Source organism: Acinonyx jubatus, chromosome E4 (assembly GCF_027475565.1).
Source record: "Acinonyx jubatus isolate Ajub_Pintada_27869175 chromosome E4, VMU_Ajub_asm_v1.0, whole genome shotgun sequence".
Classification (NCBI taxonomy): Eukaryota; Metazoa; Chordata; class Mammalia; order Carnivora; family Felidae; genus Acinonyx; species Acinonyx jubatus.
In genome coordinates this window covers 28,753,944-28,777,420 of record NC_069395.1, presented here as the reverse complement: position 1 = coordinate 28,777,420, position 23,477 = coordinate 28,753,944, and the positions used below count along the sequence as shown (strand labels likewise).

At 56.4% G+C, this 23,477-nt stretch overlaps 1 protein-coding gene across 5 annotated transcripts in view; it reads right to left on the bottom strand.

Moving 5' to 3' along the window:
- Positions 1–23,477, bottom strand: part of TNNT2 (troponin T2, cardiac type) — a 39,914-nt gene that overhangs the window by 2,614 nt on the left and 13,823 nt on the right. The window contains exons 1-12 of one of the 5 annotated variants that reach the window (XM_027074661.2): positions 11,845–11,896; positions 10,920–10,930; positions 10,801–10,815; positions 8,501–8,530; positions 6,491–6,556; positions 6,086–6,121; positions 5,183–5,216; positions 3,978–4,038; positions 3,593–3,709; positions 2,618–2,695; positions 1,472–1,582; positions 144–253 (exon numbers count right to left, since the gene is read on the bottom strand). In XM_027074661.2, coding sequence (XP_026930462.1) covers positions 144–253; positions 1,472–1,582; positions 2,618–2,695; positions 3,593–3,709; positions 3,978–4,038; positions 5,183–5,216; positions 6,086–6,121; positions 6,491–6,556; positions 8,501–8,530; positions 10,801–10,815; positions 10,920–10,930; positions 11,845–11,882 — 707 coding nt within the window. In that variant the 5' untranslated portion in view covers positions 11,883–11,896. Of the gene's footprint in view, positions 1–143; positions 254–1,471; positions 1,583–2,617; positions 2,696–3,592; positions 3,710–3,977; positions 4,039–5,182; positions 5,217–6,085; positions 6,122–6,490; positions 6,557–8,500; positions 8,531–10,800; positions 10,818–10,919; positions 10,931–11,844; positions 11,897–20,274; positions 20,967–21,311; positions 21,387–21,652; positions 21,740–22,261; positions 22,400–22,502; positions 22,576–23,477 lie in introns of those variants that run through there. The other 4 variants (XM_053208797.1, XM_053208798.1, XM_053208799.1 and 1 more) reach the window with 4 other exon arrangements.

Below are 23,477 nucleotides of genomic sequence, written 5' to 3'. Positions count from 1 at the left end.
ACCAAAACATTCTTGGCGGGGGCGGGGGGCGGAATATGTGAGGCAACAGCGCCCCCTGGTGGTGCACGATGAGAGTTGCCCTGTGCCCCGACCCCCGTGCTGGCGCAGGTGCACGCAGTCGGCTGAGCACCACCAGTCCCCACCTCAGCTGATCTTCATTCAGGTGGTCAATGGCCAGCACCTTCCTCCTCTCGGCCAGAATCTTCTTCTTCTTTTCCCGCTCCGTCTGCCTCTTCCCGCTTTTCCGCTCCGTCTGGAGAGAATGACAAGCAGGGGGAGTTAACTAGGGAACACCCCCTCCTTTCCCCTAACCCTCCCAAAACCCAATGGGGAGCAAGGCAAAGCCTGCAGAAGGACCAGGTTCTTATCCTCTTCTTCCTGAAACACCCACGCTATCAGCTGCCTGGATTTCCTCCCCCTCCCCCCCCCCCCAAGAAACTGAGGCAGGGGCAAGGAGGATCTTTTCAGTCCATTATTTCTTTGCCTTTCCAAATTCTTCCATCTCTCTCCCGGCTCCCTCCTCCCGCCCGACCCATTCTCCACACTCAGCATCCCCCTCCCAGCGAGCCCCCCAAAACGATGAGGAGGACAAGGGTTAGAGGTTGTGGTACCCACCTGGGCCTGCAAAGCCAGGACACCATGAGAGAAAGACCCAGAGAGAAAGACCGAGACCAGGGCAGAGATAGAGAGAGAGGGCAGGGCACGGCAAAGGCGGAGAGACACAAGGGGGAGAAGGAGAAGGTGATTCAGACGCTCATTGCAGGCAACCTTGTTCACTAGGACTATTCTGAGAGCAGGGCCATGCCATAAGTCTGGCTGGTGTGGTCACTGTGGCGACAGAGGCAGGCAGGCCGGGCTAGCTCTGAGCTGGGGGACTCTGGAAATCTAAGAAAATGTTCTGATCCCTCCACTGCACAGAGAAAATCAGTTTCATATTTCCTCTTCTCCCTTGAGAATGGAGTGTCGAGCAGGAGTGGGACACAAAAATGAGGAATGGAGGAGGTTTGCAGGAATAAACCATCTCACATCTGCGGGATACACAGATGCTCACCATGTTAGCCCATCTGATCTCAGAGCAGGCAGGGCAGACGATATTAAACCCATTTTACAGATGAGGAAACTGAGGCTCTGAGGTTGCCTGAGGCCACACAGCTGTAAGTGGCAGGTCTGAGTCTCCAACCAGAGCTCTGACTCTGGGCACAAGGCTCTTCCAGACACACCATCAACCTTGGGGGCTCCCGGGGCACTGCTGACATTCGAGGCCGCTGCCTGCAGCCCCCCCTCCAGCAAGCCCCTCTTAGGGGAAGCCACAGCAGGCAGAGCGCCAGCTCAGGGCATTGGCAGGAGGCAGCCTTGGCCTTTCACTTACAGGTAGGAATTTCTTCCTGGGATCCAGCTTGAAGTCTGTGGACACCCCCTTCCTCCCCATATACCGGGACCCCCTGAAGACCACTGCTGCTGCCCGACCTACCTTCTGGATGTAACCCCCAAAGTGCATCATGTTGGACAAAGCCTTCTTCTTCCGGGCCTCGTCCTCAGCCTTTCTCCGGTTCTCCTCCTCCTCCCGTCGGGCTCTCTCTTCCTGATTTTCAGCGGGGAGGAAGAGAGAAAATCAGGGGTGAGGGTATGAACCCCTGAGGCTGGGCTGAGGTCTGGGGTGTTTATGGGTCATGTGAGTAGAACTTTTCTCTCCATCAGGCAAGAAGCTTCCTGAGGGGCCCCCCAGCACGGGGCCTGACACACAAGAGCTACGGAAGACTTCTGTTTATGAATGAGTGAAGAATGATCTCACCATCCCCTCAGGCAAGGAGCCCCCCACCCCCACCCCAGGAGGCCTGCTGTTCTGGAAGAACCTCCAGCAGCAGCACAGGAAAAGGGCCAAGGGACCCCCTGTTCCCAGGGAGCCTGCAGCAGGGAAGGGACACGGCAGGAGAGGACTTCGCTGCCTTATAATGGAAGTTTGTACCTTTTGGCCCCTTCCTACACCGCCCCCACCCCCTCCCCGCCTCTGGCAACCACCAATCTGTTCTCTGCATCTATGAGCTTGGCATTTTGGTTTTGCTTTGGATTGGCTGTGTTTCAGATTCCACATATAAGTGAAACTAGACAGTATTTTTCTTTCTCTGAATTGTTTCACTTAGCATAATGCTCTCTCCAGGTCCATCCATGTTTTCACAAATGGCAAGATTCCCTTCCTTTTTTATGGCTAATATTCCAGTGGGGGGGGGGGGCTGCGTGTGCATGAGCATGCACACACACATATTTTTATGCCTTCCTTCATTGGCAGGCACATGTTGCCTCCGTGTCTTAGCTCCTGTAAATAATGCCACAGTGAATGGAGCGCAGATGCCTTTTTGAATCAGTGTTTGCATCTTCTTCGGGTAAATACCCAGAAGTGGAACTACTGGACGGAGAGTCTTGTAAAATATTAAGTTCGTGAAAACCCAGACATTTCGGTCTCAGTTACTGCTTATTATCAGATTCTAAACAGTGCCCGGCACTCACCAGGGGCTCGTTGACTGAATCAATGTGAATGACTAGGGAGGGGCCTGGGGGCCTGGAAGGAGCTGGGGGCCTGCTGGGGGCTTCTGTGGGCCGTGGACTAGGGGTCACTCACTGCCAGGCGAGTCTGACGTTCCTTCTCCCGCTCATTCCGGATGCGCTGCTGCTCGGCCCGCTCAGCCCGTCGCTTCTCCTATGGGGAGAGGGGCACAGCCTGCCCAGTGCGTGCATATGGAGGAGGTGTCCCCAAAGGTGCAGGGACCAACCAGGGAAAGAGGTGGAAAGAAAACGCACAGGGGATTTTCCCCTCGGGAGCTCAGGGCAGTGAGTGCCCTTCCTCCAAGGGCTTCTACTCTGCCAGCTCCCTGGACACAGAGCGCCTCGACAGGTGCACCAGCTCAGAATGCCCTGGCTGAGTAAAGATAGCCCACAGCAGGCGTGTGCGGATGCCCCACGCGGAGCATTACTCATCGTGGGGTTGTCCTCAACGATTTGAAAAATGTCAGGCGGACTTCTCCCGTCTCCCACGAGTGCTCTGCCCCTGGCCCCGCCCCGGCCCCAGCCCCAGCAGCTGCTCTTGTGTTCGAGGACAGATGGCCAGACCCTCAGCTGCCAGCCAGGGCGGCACAGCAGTGCCACAAACACAGCAGCGAGTCTGGTGGAGCGAAAAACAAAGGAGTCAAAATACCACCCCCCCCCCCGGTTATGATTCGGGACTGTAGAGGCCACACTCATCTTCCCTGCATTCGTGGGGGGAGCTCCCAGTGGGAGGGAGTGGGGGGCAGAAGTGGGACAACAGGGATTTGACTCATCGCCCCCCAGCCAAGGCCTGGGGCACCCGGAGACCATCAGCAGCTCTGGCTGCCAAGAATGGTCCGGTCTGGTGGGGACGGAAGGCAGGGATCCAAGAAACCACAGTGCAGGGCCTCAAGAGTGACTCCTGGCCGCTGGGATCCTGATGGAGAGCCCATGTGCAGCAGGGTAAGGGCCCCCCCACCCCCGAAGGCGGTCCAGAGGAAGTGGGGCCTAACAAAGAGGGTGGACGGAGCGGGGTCTCTGGGGGCATTGCCACGGGAGGCTGGACACCCACAATCCTGTCTTTGAGGGAAATGAGCTCCTCTTCCTCTTTCTTCCTGTTCTCAAAGTGAGCCTCGATCAGCGTCTGTAGCTCATTCAGATCCTTCTCCATGCGCTTCCGGTGGATATCCTGCGAAGGCACAGCCGGGCTCAGAGGCTGCCAGGCCCATGGGTCCAGGGAAGAAGTGGTTGGGTAGATGCCACCCTCCGCAATGCAGGAGGGACGGGCAGGGCGGGGGCCTGGCCGGGGAAGGGGCCACCGTGGCCCGAACCCAGGATGAGGCCCTGCCAGGCCTGTGCCGAGCACCATCCTGCCTGCGCCCTCCGCCTGCCGGCCCCCCAGCTCACACGGCCTCTCTCTCCCAGCCCAGGCCCGTTCCCCCCACAGGCACACTCACATCAAAGTCTACTCTCTCCCCATCGGGGATCTTGGGTGGCACCAGGTTGGGCATGAATGGCCTGTTGGAGAGAAGAGGAGGGAATCCATGAATGCCAACCCCATCCCGGACCCAAGGGGCTCTGGGTGGCCAGCACAGGAGGGGCCCTTCTCCTTCCTGCAGACACTCAGCCGGGCGGCAACAATGACAGCTCCCCGCCAATGACGGCACCTCTCGGCACGTGGGCACACTGCAGCCCTTTCACGTGCGCCCTCTCGTTTTATCCCCCTGATACACCCCTGGCGCAGAGACCCCCCCAATCTCACTGAAGAAAACGGAGGCTCAGGGACCATGCAACGGACCGCTCCAGGACCAGGACCAGGACGGTCGCTCCGGACCACGCAACGAGGACGTCACAGAAGCTATGGCGCGTGAGTCCGACTCCGAATTCCCACGGCTGGCCCGTGAACCCCTGGCATCCTGGGGTTTGGCGCCCGCCCCAACACATACTTGCTGTGTGACACCAGGTCCAGTGGGCTCCTCAGTTTCCCCGTTTGCCCTCAGGTCTGTGAGGGGCCGAAATGAGATACTACCATCCGTACAAGTGGCCGGGAAAGGGAAAGGTGCGGGACAAATGAACGGGGCTGGGATTGTCTCTGGGGCTGGTGTTGGGGGGGGGGGTCCCAACTTGGGGAGCAGCCTGCGACTGTGCTGAGGCGGCATCTGTGACAGGTTTGACGTCACCGAAAGGGAGAGCCTCCCTGGCCCCCTCTCCACCTGACACCCACCCCGGCAGCTTCCAGGTGGTTTCATTTTGCGGCACCAGGCCGTCCTGCCCCGCCCCTTTGTGACACTTTGAAGCCAGCCAGGCTGGCACGCTGTCACTGCTTGGCTCCTCCAGATTTCCGTCCCTCTTCCTTCAGGTCCCACTTCAGCCGTGCCGTGAGACAGGAGAGGCTATCCATCCAGGGCCACAACTAGTCCACCCCTTCACCTCTGGGTGAACACAGTGCTTTCCATGCCGGGGTACACAATTGGTAATGGAGCGTGAGGTGGATTGCAGCCCCCCCTCTCCCTCGGGCCGACTCTTGTGCAGTACACAACCTGTACAACCATACAGGTGCCTGCTGCACCCCCGGCCCATGCCCACTGTATCACACTGCACTCCTGTCCTTCCTCACTGGCCTTCTCCTCCCAGGGCTTCACCACAAGTGTGTCCTGCTCACCTGGGCTTTGGTTTGGACTCCTCCACTGGGCCATCTGGGGAGGAGAGAAGCACACAGCCACAGGGTCAGAAGGCCCCAGATCTGGTCCCAGCTCTGCCCCTGAAAAGCTGGGCACCCAAGCGCCTCTGTTTCTCCATCTGCACAATGAGTTCCTTCCAGCCCTGGGGATCCCCGGTTCCAGGAGCATCACGAAGAATTAAAGCAGCAGAGCCACAGACCCCACACTCCTTCTCCCATAGTGGCTCCCAGGGGGTCATCTCAGGGGACAGCTGTGTCCTGACAGGAAGAACACCCTCCCAGAGTGAAACTCCAAAGCCTTCTCTCATTCACCGGTTCTGGGCACTGTCCCGGGGGGATCCTGGCCCCAGAGTCCCCTCCGAGGCCCTGCCTACTTGGTAGCTCCCTGGACTTCCTGGCCTCCAGGGGACCATGCCAGGGGGCATGATTTCAAGACCCAGCTGGCTGCCCCTCCCCTCCAGAGCCAATGCACCCTTGGTAGAGGCTGCAACATGACAATGACCACTGCAGTGACCCCCCCCCACATGGGCCATCTACATCTTGGGATTTCATCCTATAGACACCACACCTTACAAGTGGTTTTGCCTGAGCTCCAGGAGCCTTGTATGTGTAGGCGACTTCTGGGGCCCTGTCCAGATTGGGGACTGGACACTGGTCCCCTCTCCCACAGGGCACCACCCAGACAGCTTCTCTGGAATGAGGGGGACAGAGGTTTGAAGGCCAAGACCCCAAACCTGCATGGTCATCAACTCTGTCCTCTCCCCCGCTGAACCCCTCCTCGCCCACCTCCCTGGAGGGAGCCCTGTGGTCAGTCTCCCCTAAAGCTGCTTGGAGGGGCTCCCTCGATGCCCCACTACCTCTCTCTTGATGTCCAACAGTCCTCACCTTCAGTTTCTTTAGCCTCCTCTTCTTGTCCGTCTCCTAAACAGAACGTGAGAAATTAGCAAAGATCCTTGTTCTAGACCCAAGTCCCCCCCTTCCAGAGTCTCCCCGACAGACAGGTCCTAACCAAAGTGCACCCTGCTGGCTCCTGGGCTCAGGGGATGTCTATTCACACACATGCCCCCGGGCCCAAGGCTCTGCCTGACACGAAAGGAGCTCACAGTCAAGGTTCATTGATCGAACAACTGGGGGCTGAATCCCAGCCCAGGCAGGATGTACTGTTGCATAGGTTAGAAAGCAGGTTCCAGGTGGATTTCTCACGGTCATAGGAGTGTTTCTGGGGGCTCCTGCCACCCCCCCTCAACACCATGAGCAAGCCCCCCACCCCCACCCCAGACAGGGCCTTACCTTCTACATTGGTCTCCTCAGTCTCAGCCTCACCTTCAGCCTCTTCTTCTGCTGCCTCTTCCTGCTCTGGAGAAGTGAGCCAGAAACAGTGAACACCCAGGCCCTTACTTAGGCTAGCAGGCAGAACCCAGATCAGAGAGGGGTGGGGATGGAGGTCAGCAACATCCAGGATCCAGAGGAATGTTGGAGTCACCAATATGAATGACAAGGGGCTGCTCCGTTCTTGGTTTAAACCAGAAGTTGGCAAACTATGACCCAAGGGCCAAATCTGGCCCCCAGACTGCTTCTGTAAATAAAGTTTTATTGGAACACAGCCACATCCACTCATTTGTATACTGCCTATGGCTGCCTTTGCCATATTCTAGCAAAGTTCAGTAATGACAACAGACCCTGGTAAACCATGACAGAAGGGCATGATCAAGCTTGTGGAGAGTGCTTTTGTTCTAGACTTGTCTCTCTGGGAGTTTGGGAATTGCAAGCCGGCCTTTCTGAGCATGAAGACCTGTTCTGTACGTGAAGGCCACTGGGAGGGCCAGAAGTCTGGGGTAGGAGTGTGTTAGGGTGCGGGGGGGGGGGGGTTGCTGTTGGTACCAGCAGAGAAGGGCTTGCAGGCCCAGAAACACTCATTGCTGGGGGTGGGAAGGTCTGGCGGCTAGCTGTTTCTGCCTCACTCAGCACCTTTGCCCAACAGCCTCCCTGGCAATACAACTCCACCCTGTTCCCCAACCTTCCACCCCCAATGTTCCACCCAGTGATCTGACACCACAGGATGTATCCTGCTTAAGATGAGGTGTTGGGGAAGCTCCTGTCCTCGACTCGGTAACTCTAGGGACCCTTCATCTGTATCCCAAAGAAACCCAAACAGCAAGACAGTGGGAGGGTAGATGAGGTGCCCACTGTGTAGACATTTGTACTGCCCAGAGAGTTGGTAGGATTCTTCTATTTTCATCCCTTTGCTTGGCAGGATATGGACCCCACCCAAGTCAGGCACTTGGAGTAGACAGATCAGACAGGATGACGCCAGGCTCATGGCTCTGCCCGTAGGAGGCATCTGGTCATGCTCACTGGCTGATGGGCTGACAAGTGTGGCCTCCTGGCAGAGGGAGAGGAGAAAGCCTCAGGAAGGGACAGAGAGAGGCCATCAGGAAAGAAATGTTGGCTCCCAGTCACTCTGTTCTCTGTCTTCTTTTCCTAGTCTGGGCCCGGGGATGCCTCTTCTTTGATCCCCACAGGAGCCTTACCCCAAAGAAGATCCTTCCAGAAGGGGCAAGAATAGAAGGCTGGCCAGCAAGAGTATGACCAGGTGTGGGGTCCTCTTCAGGCCATCTTGTTAACCCCTGTCCCCACCCCATCTAATGTGTCAATTCTCTGTAGAATACCCCCTGCCCATGCAACACGCTCAGTGAGGCACTCCCGGCCTCCTCACTACATCTTGAGACATCACTATTAGAAAGTTCTTTCTCAACTTCAGCCCAAGTCTGTCTCCCTTGCCCTAGTCCCACCCCTAGGGGCTAGAAACAAGTCCCGGCCCCCCACCCCCACCCCACAGCAGTGCACATTTGAAGCCTGACGTCATGTCCTTTCTGCCCTGGCTATTTCCAGTTCCTCCAGCTGCTCTTCAGATCGCTCTGTCGCCAGGTCCCTCACACCCTGGCCACCCTGCCTGGGTCCTGTCCACTTCAGAGGGAGGGCCCAGCATCAGCAGCGGGGGCAGAGAAAGGCCACTCATTCCAGACATTAGTCGCCTTCTGTGGCCACATTCGGAGCAGGCCAGGGGACAAGCCAGCCTGGGTTCTTCCCACCGCCCAGCCCAGGAGAAAGATCAGAAACCAGGGGAAAGGAGCAGCGGCCTGGTCCTTGTGAGGCTGAGAGGAGGTGACTGACCCACTCCACACCTATCCCTCCCTCCGCCCGGCCCACCCCACTCTGCCACAGAACAGGGCCCGTCCACGGCAGCCAGGCTCAGGACAGCAGGGAGCAGAAAGCACAGGAAAGTAAAAGCTGTACTACCGTCTTCATCCTGTCTCCAGTCCTCCTCTTCTGAGGGTCAGGGAGTGGCCGCGGCAAAGGGGAGAAGCGAGACAGGTTAGTCTGGGAGCAGAAGGACGGGGACAGGAGCAGGGAGACAGCGCACGGTTCTGGGCATGGGCTTTGGAATTAAGCTCCGGTTCCAAGCCCTGAATCACTACTTCTAGCAACTGAGGCAAATCGCTTCCCAGGCGCCTTGTCAGTATAATGGAAAGAATGATCCTCAGGTCTCCGCCGTGATCTAGCAGGCATAGAGCACTCAGTGGGAAGGCACTCAGTAAATGATGGTATCGGGCCATCTCCTCCCTCTCTAGACACGAGGACAGAGGTCCCGAAGAGCAGAGAGTGGGAACAATTCCCGGCTGTCAAACTTCTCCCATGTTCCTACCCTGAATGAGCCCCTCAGGTATCCCACAAAACATCTCCAATTTCCAGGACTCACAGTTCTGAGAGCCCCAGTGGAGAGCCTGGCACAGGGCAGTTTTGTTGGTGTCTTTCAAGGAAGCAGCCCCATCTAAGGAAGGCACAGCATTATCACACTGAGGAAACAGACCAGCCCATGGTATGCAAACACCTGCCCAAAGAAACAGCTCACAGCAGAATGCACCCTTTCTCTACTGGAAGAAGAGACAGGGCATCGTCCATTCTGCAGGCTGAGTGGTCATCCATGTAGACCTTGCTCTTTCTTGGTCATGTATAGCCAGGGACTTAGCTATGAGGGAGGCGGGTAGAGTCCCTTCGAGCAAGGTCATACATAGAGCTCAGTCCACCATCACAGTGCAGAACCGTTTTGCTAATTCACAGCCAAATCCCACTGTGTGTAGCAGGCAGATGAGCCCCAGATCCAAAGGTCTGTATCTCAAATATCGCCCCCTAAAATTCACAAGCTGGCCAAGCCTCCAAAGCGAAGGAAAACCTACCACATCGAGAGTTTATGCGGGTCACACAGCAGAAAAGTGGAGCCAGCTAGATTTTTTAAATTCACAACACAGTTCAAATAGCTTCTAAAGTATCTGGTGTTCCTGGAAAACCAAAGCGACTCCCATGGCCCCTCTCGGTTTCCCCTGTGAGTTTCTCATGTGTCTACTCTTTGGCCAGGCACCCTGGAACAGCCTTAAATGAGAGTTGAGAGAATTTGCTGAGCCTCTAAGGGGCAGGATGCAAGCTGCCAGGCCTGCAGAAGCCTGAGGGGTCTGAGGGCTCCTCTGGGCCACTTGGGGAGTGAGGCCTCGTAATCACATCGGTGTGTCAAGCACTCAGGAAGGCAGAAAGGTTAGGGTGTTCTCGCGTGAGATATGAGGCACAAAGCTGAGGAGAAATGTGAGAACAGATCAGAGTAGGAATGGGTCTATGGGTCAGAAGGGACTTTCCAAGGTGTAATGATGTCTTCGTGTTTAAATAAAATGTTTCAGATAACGGAACAGTTCTATAATCTCATTTTGAAAAATTATTAAATTGAATGCATTTAGGTGTGATAATGGTGCAATGGTTACGTCTTCTTTTTTTAAGTAGCGCTTATCTTTTAGTGCTTAAGTACCTACTGAACTATGTAAGCATGAAATATATGATGTCTGGGGATGATTTGTGATGTCTGCTCTAAAATAACTGAGGGGAAGTGTGCCTGCGCGGCTCCCTGGGTTAAGCGGTTAACTGACTTTTGATTTCGGCTCAGGTCATGATCTCATGGTTCATGAGTTCGAGCCCCGTGTCAGGCTCTGTGCTGACAACTCTGAGCCTGGAGTCTGCTTCGGATTCTGTGTCTCCCTGTCTCTCTGCCCCTCCCCGACTCACGCTCTGTCTCTCTGTCTCAAAAATAAACATTAAAAAATAATAATAAAATAAAACAAACTTTTATAAAAATAACTGAGGGGAGATGAAGCATAGGTGAAAAAAGATTGGCCATAGCTGATGACTGCTGAAGCCGGGTGATGGGCGCATGGTGAGGGAGGGGAGGGCGTTATTCTATTTTGCTACTGTTACATGCATTTAAAACTTTTCATGGTAAAACAAATAGAGAAAAAAAATCACACGTAATTAATTAGAAAAAGGGGTGATTCTGTTTGAACAAAATGACAGACAAAGGAGACAGGTTTAAACCTTTTGCCTGAGACCTGAGCAACCGAGGCTGGAACGATTCTCATCCAGGGGCCATGGCTGCTGAAGGGTCTTTGCTCAGCTGGGAGTGAGGGGCGGGCACAGACAAGCTGTTTTCTCAGGGCCCCCAGAATATTGGATTCCTGGCATCTCCCCTTCCCGGCCCTCCCTCTGCCCGAGCTCCATACCTTCTGCGGCTTCTTCTGCTCAGGAGAGAAGACCACGGCCATAAGAGAGGAGACAAGAGGCGGGTCAGTTTCCAACCACGCTGCCCTCCATCCACATGAGTACACAGGCGTGTGCTTACCTTCCTGCTCCCTGCCCGGCAGAAGGACACGTTGTCAATAGCACATCGCACACACACCACACGCACACACTGGCCTTTTCCCGAGGATGACTCCGCTCTTTATTTCCCTCATTGCCTAATGAGGCTCACCCCCCCTCTGCCCACCTATAAAGGCACCCCCTAACCTGGCTCAGCCTTCTCCGCCAGGGTTACCCACTGTCCCCAGCAAACCTCTGCCTGGGCCAGCTTGCTCTCTCCAGCGTCTGCCCACTTACCACTCTCTCCCCGCTCTGAGCGTTGCCAAGCTGTCCCCTAGAATGCCCTTCCCTCGCCCTTCGCTATCCAAATCCTACCCAGGTAACCCCTCTTGGCTAATTGTTTCCAACATGTAACATCTTAACATCCACAGGAGAGCACGCTCTGTGAGGGCAGGCGTTCTGCATCCTGATGCCTCTGCAGGCTCCCTGGTGAGCACCACCCCCAGGAGATCATTGTGAGACCCCTGCCAGTGTCCCACCCCCAGGGTCTCCCAGGCAGGGCGGTGGGCGGGGCACTCCAGGAGGAGTACGATTCCAAGATGAAGTGCTAACAGTGAGCTCTGATTTGGGTTTCATGGGGCATGAGCAGCTCTGCGGCCTCGAGACAGTCACTGAACGGCTCTGGATTCGTTTTCAGGAGACACAGCTTCAAAGCTCTTCTGCCTCCTAGTCTCTGAGCCAGACAGGACCCCCAGCTGACCCTGGGACCCGAGCATCTCTACTTCCAGAAGTCTCCCAGCCTGTGGCCAACCCAGGGTCCGCGGCGCAGAGGCGCAGAGGCACCTCCCCAGAAGCCGCACAGCCACTCCCCTCCCTATCCCAGGTGGCTCATGGCCCCGGGGGAGGGGGGGGTAAGGGGCAGGGGAGGGAGGGGTCAGCACCCCAGACAGGATGCTCCAGATACTCACTCCTCGTACTCTTCCCCCACCTCTTCCACGTCAGACATGGTCTCCGCTCTCCCTCCGGAAAGAGAAAAATGTCAGTATGGGCAGAAGGGGAATCCGAGCCCTCCTCAGCTCTGAGAAGAGCTTAGCCTCAGGCTACTGCCTGAGACACGGGGAGGTGATGCTAGCCCTGCCCCTCATCAGCCTGTGACCTGCAGCCAGGAGCCTGCTTCTCCTTCTGTCAAGGGGGGATAACAACCCCACATCACCTCAAGGGCAACCGGTCCAATGTCCATTTCACTCATTCACCTCAAGGGCACCGACCATGTCCATTTCACTCATTGTTCTGCAACAGATACACTGTTTGGAACTTCCCTGCTCTGGTGCAAATCATTGTAACTCTCAAAACAATGTTTCTATAGTTGCTCAACCTTTCCTGTCCACAACCTTGCCAAGCATTCAGGGCAGCAAAGCTGTGCAACCCGTACCCCGTGTAGTTTGCTCATCACTGCAGAACGTTCCCCTGGGAGAGTGGGTACATGGACTGTGGCACATCCATAGCGTGGAATACTTCACGGTGATGGAAAGGAACAAGGCATGATACCCAGGACGCCTTGGATGAATCTCTAGGGAATTACTCTCACTGAGGGGGAAAAGGCCAAGCGATATGATATCATTTATATGACGTTCTTGAAATGGCAAAGTTACAGAAATGGAGAACAGATCGGTGGTTGTAGGGGGTGGAAGGGGAGGACAGGTGGGCGTGCTGACCCAAGGCACACAGGAGGGGCACCTGGCTGGCTCAGTTGGAGGAGCATGTGACCCTTACCTTGGGATCATGAGTTCAAGCCCCACATTGGGTGTAGAGGTGACTTAACAATTTTTAAAAAGGTGCACAGGATTTTTGTGGTTTTAGAACATTTTAGTGTCTGGAGTGTGGTGATGAACACATGAACCGACACAGATTAAAGCCATACTGAATTTCACACACACACACACACACACACACACACACACACCTGGTCCGAGTAGAGCCGGGGAAATCTGCGTCAGATTATGGCTTCTAGCAAATGCCCATATCCTAGTTGTGACCTGTACCATAGATGTGCAAATATACCATTGAGGGGAACTGGGCAAAGTGTGCAAGGGAACTGTATCACTTCTTAGGATTGCATATTAATCTATAAAATTCCAATTAAATAATGTCTGCCTGGAGAGCTCGTTTTGAGATGCACCCTTAACTGGGATAGGAACGGACAATCGATATTCCAACCCTCTTCCATCAGCTTGCTGAGTGCATTTGGGCAAGTCTTTGCTTAACGTCTCTGAAGGGCAGTTCTTTCTCTGTACCCTGGAGATAGACCCTACACATCCTGGCTACCCAAGGATCTTTATGAGGAGTAAATCGACATTAAGGAAATTGGAAGGCATTAGGCAGTGTGAGGTTTTGTTTCCGTGCAATTGCAGAGAGAAGCCACAGGGAGACGGGAGACAAATCTGGTTTTGAATCCTGGCTCCACCTCACATTTGCCTGTGACCTTGGAAAGGTCACTTAACCTCCCTACACCTCAGCTCTTCTGTGAAATGGCTCCTCCTCTGGGAGGCTCAGAGCTCGTGTAAAGTGCCTGGCCCAGAGCAGACCTCTGACTAATAACTGTTATAACCCAACCCTCCCGGGCCACATGCGTGTACAGCCCCGGGGGCACCATTCACATTGGCTGAAGCGTGCACGGCGGCCCCGCGGAGTTGTGCAGCATGAGAGCTCTCAATCTTCCTGAGCGAGAAAAGGGATAAGGTGATGTGAGGGTGAGCCTACAGTGAGGCAGGAGTAGAATCAGAACAAAGGACACGGCCACCCTCAGTGAAGCTTCTCCTGGGCCCCTGCCTGCTGTCCCACCCACGTCCAGCCACCAACTTCTGACTCAAGCCACAGGTGACAGGGGCAGAGGGAGGGCACCGCTCACTGCCCTCTCCGCCTCTCCCTGCACATCCAACTGGAGTGGCGCCCCAGGCACCCACCTGATGACATCCAGTGAGTCCCTGTTCTGATGGGGTGGGGTGACGTCAGCTGCTTTCGGGCTGAGGGATCTGAAGGATTCTCTGCGCCCAACTGCCCCTCTGAGTGGAGAACTCTTCAGACCCAATGTCCCCTTCAGCCGCCGGCCGCCTGGCTACTTATCTGAACCTGCTCCCAATATCCCCGGGGTCCTGCTGGGTTCAGGACAAGCATGGCTGTAGCGAGGCAGGCCCCTCTCTAGCTCCCTCTGCTGGCGCAGGGTGGGGGCAAGTGAGGGAGGGTTTACACAGAAGCTTTGGACAGAAACTCTGAGCCACTTTTTGGCTCCATTTGGATGGAGGCGGGTGGAAAGAGATGTCAGATGCGTACAGTATCATGCTGGGGATGGAACCTCATTCTGCTAAAGAAAGACCCAAATGCCAGAGCATCTCCAATATGGGTCTTCAGATGAGAGTGGCCAAAGAGAATAGCCCCCTCACCCCAGATATGCACTGCCCCAAGCCCCAGGACAGTAGGCAGGAAGAGATTCCTGGGAGGAATCTGTCACCTCAGGGAGGACAGAGAAGTTTCTCACAGGGGCTACGCATGCCAGCCTGGGGCATGTGGCCTCTAGCTTTCTCCCCTCTCTTGCCCTCCCTCCTGCTGGCAGGGCTCTGGGCTCAGAGGAAGAAAGAGCAGCTTGGAGCCCTCTCCCTGCTCCTGGGAGCACCATCCAACTCCCAAAAATAGCAAACTGACCATGGAGAGTAGGGGAGGGCTTTCAACCAAGAGGACAGCAGGCAAGCCAATTGCCCGAAGGCAAGACTGATGATGGGGAAGGCGATAGGCCGAGGCCGGGGCTCTGGAATGAGACATAATCAGGAACCTGGCAGGGCCAGGAGTGAGAATGTCCTGGAGCAGCTGTGTCCTCACACCCAAACCCTCACCTGCTTCCACAGACGGCTTTCTAGCCAAACTCCCTTACAGCCAAGAGATCAGGGTCACCTTTCTTGGGGAGTAAAGCAAAAACAATACGGGGCAGAAAGAACACTGGCCGTGAGGTCAAAAGGTCTGGGTTCAGGGGCACCTGGCTGGCTCAGTCTGTAGAGCCTGAGACTCTTGATCTCAGGGTCATGAGTTCAAGCCCCGCACTGGGCATAAAGATTACTTAAAAAAAGACAACCTGGGTTTAACCCCAGTTTTTGCGGTGTGACCTTAGCGAACTCATTTCATCTCTCTAGGCTTCTCCTATGTATAAAATAGATGAGCTTCAAGTTCTAAGCTCACAGAAACAAGTCTCTGAGTTTCTGAGGAATGTGGGCCCCATCCCTCAGCCCTTGTCCCCAACATCCAGCTGGAATCCTCCCAAGCCTGCAGCTGTCAGCCCACCAGGAGAGCTAGGGGACAGGGTTGAGGGGGGCCAGCAGGCAACCCGATCCTCTCAGATTCCTCTTCTGCCCGGAGAGGGCTTGCCCTACGAGACATGGGTCAGAGGAGGAATTCTGGAGGTCAGATGGCTTCCCAGCTGCAGTAGGCCTGGAATGTGCATTGACACTCCTTACACGCTAGGCTACCCCTTCGCTAGATGTTTCCTCATTCGGCCCAGGAGAAGCTGGAAGTCAAGGGAATATCCTTTCTCTGCCACTCCCAGACCCTGAGCAAGGTCTGTCCCTACAGGGCATGTTGGGATGGGGTGGGACAAGGGTCCACGGGGGGCCAGGGGGCAGCTGGACTCTAACCCCTGGAGCTGGGTTCCCACCCCATAGAAGGATCTCTCACTGGGGTCTCTCCCCCATCAGCCCCCCCCAAATGCTACTTCACAGGGCTTTCTCTCTGGGGAGGAGGGTGGTCCTGGTGGAAGGCAGATGGACGTCACATGTCTGCTCACAGAGGTGCTCCCCCAGTCCCTGCCTACCTCCGGACTTGGGCTCCTCCTCAGCGCTTACAAGACAGTTTCTGAATTCCTGGAGATGTGAATTTGACCACCGGGACTATTCTGATTGACATGACTGCAGTCTTGCTCTGCTCTCTGGGAGTCAAGAAGGACCTGCCTGGAAAGGTTTAGGGGGCCCTGGGCCTGGAGGTGAGGGGCGGGACTGAGCAATCTGGGGGAGTTCCTGTTGCTTAGAGCTTCACTGTCTGTAGAGCAGACAGAGACCTAGCAATTGTCTCCCCCACTCTACAGATGAGGAAATTGAGGCCCAGGGAGGGAAAGGCACTCACCCAAGACCTGCCAGCGATACAGTCTCTTTAGTGGCAGATCTGGGACTCAAATCCAAGTCTAACATTTCTAACATACTGCCCTACTGTGCTAGTCTTGGAACCTGATCCCTGTGACACCCCTGTAAAGCGTGGCCTCTTCTCACAGGGAACGTGGGCCGCTAGGGACTCTGACGTCCACTCCCCGCGGACGCAGGCAGACTCTGGATACAAGTGCCAGGCTGCAGGACACCTTTCCTCGCCTCTCTGCTCTCCCCATCTCGAGCTGCACCCAGGTCTTACCTCAAACCAGGAGCTGCCGACAGATCCCGAGGTATCTGCTCCGCCTCAGCAGGGACTGGGCGAGGGCAGGGGATGGAGAGGGCTTTAAGCAGGCCTGTGGGCTGGGGCCTTGTAAGCCAAGCCCTGCGGTGGGAGGAATGTGCAGCAAGAGACACAGCGGGGGCGCGGGGGGTGCTGGCTGCTATTTTGGCAGGTGCCAGGGACGGGACTAAAGGAACATGCACCCCACGCCATATAAGCCCATGTGGTTGTCCAGCTGCTCAGATAAGCTATTTAAAACCAGAACAGATATGCAGGGAACAGAGGAGGGAGCAGGCATGTAACATAAACCAGCTGTCCCTCGTAAGAATCCTGATAAAGCAGGTGCCAGAGGCCCCGGCCTGGGAGGGCAGGCTGGGAGCAGTACTGGGGGGCAGATGGCAACCTCTAAGACACTTCATGAGTCTCTGGGCCAGGGGTCTGGCGGGCAGGGGGAAGGGCTTATCTGCAGCTGCACGTAAAGGGATGCTGCGGGTATAGACGTCTTCCAAGCTACTGGCTGCTTCTAATGGGCCGAGTGGCCTTGTACAGGATGCAGGCTCAGCAGGCCTCAGTAAGGATATCTGCAAAGTGGGTCTTTTCCATGACCCCCAGAGCCAGGTGGCAAGTCCTCCTCACTGGGAAAGGACTAAAACTGGTACAGAATGTCAGACACAAGGTAGAACCTCCAGTCAAGAACGATGGTTGTCCTCGGACAGGCAGCTGGGTTGTTCAAGGGGGCTGTGAGGACCGCTGAAGCGTGTCCCCCCCCCCCCCCCCCGCCACGCCCAGGGCTTTAAGATCAAGCAGTACAGGACCGTGATTGGCTAAACCTACTAGACTGTGAGATACATAGGTCAGGGCCCAGGGTTTTTTGTGGTTTGCTGGCATGGATATGCCCACAGCCCCTAGCACAGTGCCCAGGGCATCTTGGAGTCCAGTACGTGATGGAAATAAAACGGAGGGGGAAGGCAAGTCTGGCAGCAGCCGAGCTAACTCCCCCCCTCAGTGTCTCTGGGTCAAGGCCCGTGTCCTACCTCTGAAGAAGGAACGCCCCTCCTCTGGGCCAGGCCCACTCCTCCCGTGTGCCCCCCGGCCCTTCCAGCCCCTGCCCATCAGGGATGTACACTCTTGTCTGTTTCTCTGTGGATGAAGAAAGCCAATCTCCCCCTCCCTCCTCCACCCCTGCCTGACCACACACCCATGCTTCCCAGTCCTTGACTCTCCTCTCATCCTGCTGCCCTGGGAGCCACTATGCGGCACCAACAGCCATCATTTCTGCATCCCCTGCGTGCAGGACTTCCACTCGCTGCTCATCCACTCTATCACACTCCTGCCCCATCAACTCAGCTGAGACTGTCCCCTCCATGGTCCCCAGTGGCCTCTGAGCCCAAGGGCCTGATTCCCCCACCTCCAGGCTGATCCCTGCCATGTGGTCCTCCATCCTGCTGGGAGATCCGTGGCACGGCAAGCTGGGGCCAGGTGCCTGCCGGTCAGCATCCTGGGGGAGAAGGACCCTAGGGAGGCAGAGAAGAGGCAGGTGGTGGGAGCAGACTGACAGAGGAACGGTGAGCAACCAGGCCGTCCGGAGAGAGATGGAAGAAAAGTATTATCATCCTCTTTCCTGTCTAGCCCACAACGGCCCAGACTTGCTTTGTGCCCTGGCCTGGAACCTTTTAGAATTTAAGAATTGTTGGTCTTAAATTTTCCCTTAACTCGAGCCACTTTAAGTGGTTTACTGTTCCTCGTAAGCCCAACAGTCCTTCAAACGGGCCATAATTTGTTTGCACAGATGCCTGGGAGAGGGACCTGGGCACCTCAATTGCCACAGATCCCCATGGGAAAAATCCAGTAGGTTCTCACTGTTCATGGACTATGTGAGGTTCTCACGAACCGTTCTAAAGCAGGGATTTAATTCGGAGAACGGGGAGGCAGTGAGTCAGTGAGAAAGTCTAGCCACTTTCCAGCAGCCACATCTTGATACGACAGGGCTGTTCCCGACCTGTCCGTGGATGTCCCTGTCCCTGCAGGTAGATATACAGTGCTAGCGGTAGCAAGGAAGGGGAGACAAAGGCTGGTCCCCACCCAGAATTGCACTGGAAGAAGCGTATACTGGAACACTGCTTGCAGATTCAAGGGCCCACGAGAGAGCGGGCTATGTGTGAGGTCCCAAGGCCATGAGGGCAGGCAAGCAGACAGGGCAAGGAGTGGTGGGGGGATGCGTGGGGGGACCTGCTCTGTCTGCAGAGGGTGCTCGATGTCACCTCCTCCAAGAGGCCTCCCCTGTCCACTCAGCCAGCCAGTCTCCGCCGTGCTGCATTTCGTCCTCACACCCGTCCCCAGCTGAAATAATATCTTGTGCATAGATTTGTCTCCTTGTTGGGGGGCTGGCCCCCTGACAGGAATGAGGTCAGGGACTTTGTGGGGGGGGATCCATGAATGCTAGGGACAAAGAGTCACGAGGTCGTGTCCCTCAACACTCTGTCCTGCGGCCTGTCCTTGATGGTCACCCCCAGAGAGGGTGTGCAGCTGCCAGGACACCCCAGACGCCCAGGACCAAGCCATCCCCCTCAGGCCCCCACTCAGGCTTCTACTCTAGGTTTCTGGGAGCCTCTCCCAAGAAAAGTCTATGCGAGGACAGTTCTTGTCTGCTGAACAAATTCACCCGCCAGGGGACTTTCCAAAGTTTAGAATAGACCATCCTAAGTCTTTAGGTCCCTGTTTGAACCCTGAGTTCCCAGCAGGTCCTTTGAGTCTCTGGGCAAAGCTCATCACACTCCTCCCCCTGCCCCTGGTTTCGTCCAGCAGTGGAGGCCATGGGGAGTGAGGAGGGCTAAGCCTGTGGGCCGGGAGACAGAAGAGAGGAGTGGGTCTGGGGTCTTCCCTCCCAGGAAGTGAAGGGGCCTGGGGGTCCCAAGCCCCTCCGCAGTCCGCCTTCGTCCCCCAACCTCGGGGGGAGGCAGTGGGGTGCAGGGCAGTGCCTCCACGTCCCACTGTCCCTAGCTCGGTGCAGGCACAGGGCCAGCCACAGGAGACCCAGTAGCTGAAAATGGGCCAGTCTGGGGTCGCTGGGAGGTCTGAACAGATGGGGCCCTGAGGGCCTTCTGTCCCCCAGTCCACGGGACCCAAGATAGGAGCCCTCACTCACAATCACAAAGGCTGGGACAAGGCTGGTGGTCCCTGGCTGGCTGCTTCTGTCCCACAAGCTTTGGGAACTGGGGCCTGATGATGGCCTTAAGGGTGGTGTTCTGAGAAACCCTGGAGTTTTCCAGGTATGTCTGCAGGCAGAGGGCAAAGGGGAAGCGGGCAGGGCTCTGCACTTATTCTCCCCCACCTCCCCCAGCTGGTTCTGGGTAAAACCAGAGCAGTCTGGAAGAAGAGTTCTAATGAAGTTCAAATGAAAAACTAACTAAGTAAACGTGTGGGTGTGTGTATATGTGTGTGTATGCGTCTATGTGTGCGTGTATAGTATATAAGTATATATGTATATATGTGTGTGCATATGTGTGTGTGTATATAGTACATAGTGTATACGTGTGAGATATGTGTGTGTACACATGCATGTGTGTATACACACACACACACACACACACATATATTTTTCAATTACAGCATTAAAGGGTTGGATAGGGCACCGGACTGACCAGGTCGGGTTTGTCCTAGATTCTCAGAAAGCTCAGCAGTCTCCAAGCCCACATGGGCCATGATGCTGGGGAGGACTGGCTTGGGGGAGAATGTGTTTGGGGAAGTGTGACGGCAGGCCTGGTACTGTAGGTGGCAGTTCTGCCCTCCACCAAGTTCCCATGCTAGGATAGGGCAGCAGCCCGCCTGAATGCGAGGAAAAGAGGGGCTACAGGGAGAATGGCAACTGACCCCTCCCCTCAGTCCAGTCACAACCATGATGAACCTGGTTAAAAAGCACATCTTCCAGGAAGGAATCCATTTTTAAGGTATTATTAGTCACTTACACCTGAGAGTGAGCGAGTGTATCAGACCTTTCCTGAGAACAGCTTTTTCAGAAAGAGGGTGAAGGGGCGCACAAAAAGGCACTGAGCTCCCGGCCAGAGCCGCAGGCCAAGGAAGTGAGAGGAAAACAAAGCGGGGAGGGGGGCACATGGAAGACAGTGCAACTCCTTTACAACCCAGCCGATGGGCCTCAGCAAGCTGGAAGCAGACCCGGGGGCTAAGGTGCGTAAATCCAGGCCTCAGCGAGGGACACCACAGGCACGTGGAGGCACCTGCTGGGAGCAGATCACAGAGGTGACCCTGAGGTTCTTCAGAGACAGTACCGCCCTGACCCTGGACGTGAGCGGGAACTATCTCCGGACGGGGTGTGGGGGGTCACACGGTGCTGACGAGAACCAACGCTGTGCTGACACTGGGTCCCGGGATCTGCTGCGCCCGCAGTGGGGTGAGAAGGTGCCGGGGGCAGGGGGGACACCTGCCCCCGGATGCTGGGCTGGGCAGGAGCTGGTTGAGTCTCCCCGACACTCCCGGCCCCAGGTCCAGAGCCAGAAAGGGGGCAGGGGCAATGAGAGACAGGAATGCTGCTGGAGACAGGGCCCGGCCTGAGGGAGGGCCCCTGAGATGCAGACCTTGCAGGTCTGTCCCGGCAGAGGGCTCGTCACACCTGTGGGGGCAAAGGTCTGTCAGAAAAGACAAGGAGGTTCCTAGAGCTGGGAGGGAAAGGGGGGCCTCCGGACAGGAAGGCATCCCTTTGCCCAAGGCCCACACTCATACCAGAGACCCCAAACCTGCTGGTTGATGTTGGGGGCGGGGAGGGGCTTTGCAAAGCTGCAGGGAAAGCAAAGCCAGATCGGGGTTCAATCAGCATTCTCAAGTTTGGGTCAAACAAGCTTGAGAGCAGAACCAGGGTATCCCGGGTACTAGACTGTACAGCTGGAGGCCAATTAGTGTGTACGTGGGGGTGAGGGGTGGAGTCTCCCCAGGCCCGGCCCCTCTCTGCTCCTCTCACCTCTGCCTCCAGGAAGGAATCTGCTTTCTTTCCCAACTGGGTCCTCCTGGTGGCTGCCGGCTGTTTCCGCACCTCCTGGTTTGGGACATCAGGGTTTGCGGGGGGGAACCAAGGCTGACTGCGGAGGGACTCGGGAACCCAAGGTTCCTCCCCTTCCTGAGAGGGAAGACCCCAGACCCACTCCTTCTCTCTTCTGCCTTCTGGCCCACAGGCTTACCCTCCTCACTCCCCATGGTCTCCACTGCTGGAGCTCTGTTTCTCTCAGGGCTGTCCCTTCTCTCACCCGGGTCATTCTTCCACAAAAGGCCTGTAGCACGAGATCTCGGGGAGGGACGAGGTACCTGGGGGTTCTGATCTCCAGATTCCTGGGTCCTGCTGATCCACAGGTTGAGCCTTGATGTCACAGCCCCTGAGAGCCTCATGTTCTCCTGAAAAGAAAGCCTTGCATCTCAGGGCTTGGGGCGGCTGGCAACGGGATGGCATTTTCAGAGGTCCCGGCACAGGGAAATGACTCTGCCTCACTCCCGTATCCACCTAGCACGTGCCACATACGCCCCGGAAGGCCCCCGACTGTCCCCCAGGGAATGCTGCACACAGCTTGGGAGACGGGCTAATGAACAGCAACTCGAGTCAACAGCAGGTTCTGCCAAAACGGACATGAGAAAACGTGGAGCTTTCTTTTTGAGAGAGTGCAAGTGGGGGAGGGGCAGAGAGAGGGGGACCGTGGACCTGAAGTGGGCTCTGTGCTGAGAGCAGCGAGCCCGACATGGGGCCCGAGCTCATGAATCGTGAGATCACAACCTGAGCCAAAGTCGGACGCTCAACCGACTGAGCCACCCAGGCGCCCCGGAAAACACGGAGCTTTCTAGTATTGCCAGGGTCAAGTTCTGCATTTGGAGGCCTCAGGCCTAATCAGCCTGAAGACACCCAGCTGGGCCTGAGCCCCTCACCTTCCGGCTGGAGGCTGGGTCTGCTCGGCTCTGGCCCACCAGCTCCTTCTCGAAGAGCTGGCGCTTGCTGGCTACGCCCACGGGAGCCACAAAGAACTCGGTGCGGGAGGAGCCTGGAGACTTGACCGATTCCGACCTCTGGAAAGAGAACACCGATGGCTGGCCCACGAGGGTGACGTGCACAGACCACACTTACCACGCTCATCAGGTGCCCCGGCCCCTCCACGAGAGCCCTGCCCACCTGAACAGCGGTGTGGTATCTCTCCAGCTTCTCGCCTAACTTGACTGTGCTGGCCGGGAGCCTCACGCTGGCGCTGCGGGACGGGAGGACGGGACAAAACAGGTGAGACGGCTGCGCCGGGCCCGCCTGGGCCCCGAGCCGTACCCACCTACCCTTTTGGCAAAGAGAAGATGGCCTCCATCACTGAATGAGGCGAGAATGACTTGGCCAAAGTGAAAAACTACAGGAAAGTCCAGGGACTTTCGTCACCTCCCCAGAAACATCCCCACTCAGCAGGACACCCCCAGGGTCAGAAATATCTGCCATTCCCCCCCCCCCCCATTCTTGTCACTGGATCTCACACACATCTCCTGAATCTCCTTCCTCTCTACCTTCCGCAGCGCTGCAGTCCCCTTCCCCGACCCCCTCTGCCGGCCACCCTGAGCTCTCCCCCACTGCCACCAGACCACTCCTACCCCAGACAAAGCCCAACCTGTCCTCAACAGCTCAAACCTCGCAGGCCACAGGGCAGGGACCAAACTCCCTGACACAGCATACAAGGCTCTCATGGTCTGGTCCCTGACTCCTCCCCGACACCAGCATCCACCCCAGCCCCCGACCCCTTTCTCCGCGGGCTTATGTGCCAGTTAGCTAGATACCTCACGCTTTTCATACTCTGTGCTTTTACTCGTGCTGTTCCCTCCATCTCAAGTCCCAGTCAGGAGTCGAGTGCTCCGTGATGTACTCTCCAGCTCCCGCAGGCTGGGCGGCTGCAGCCACTTTGGGGTTCGATTCCTGTCCCTGCACCTCCCTGCCGGGGCGGGGGAGGCGGCTCTCGCAAGTTTAATAGTCTGATGTGAGGTGCCGCACAGAAGCAGCCGTGCCTCATTCATATGTGCACCCCGTGCCACCACTGTCACCCCACGCCTCGCCTGGGATAGTTGGCCTCTACAAATGTTTAGGGGCAGGTGGACACAGCACGAGTGCACAGGATTC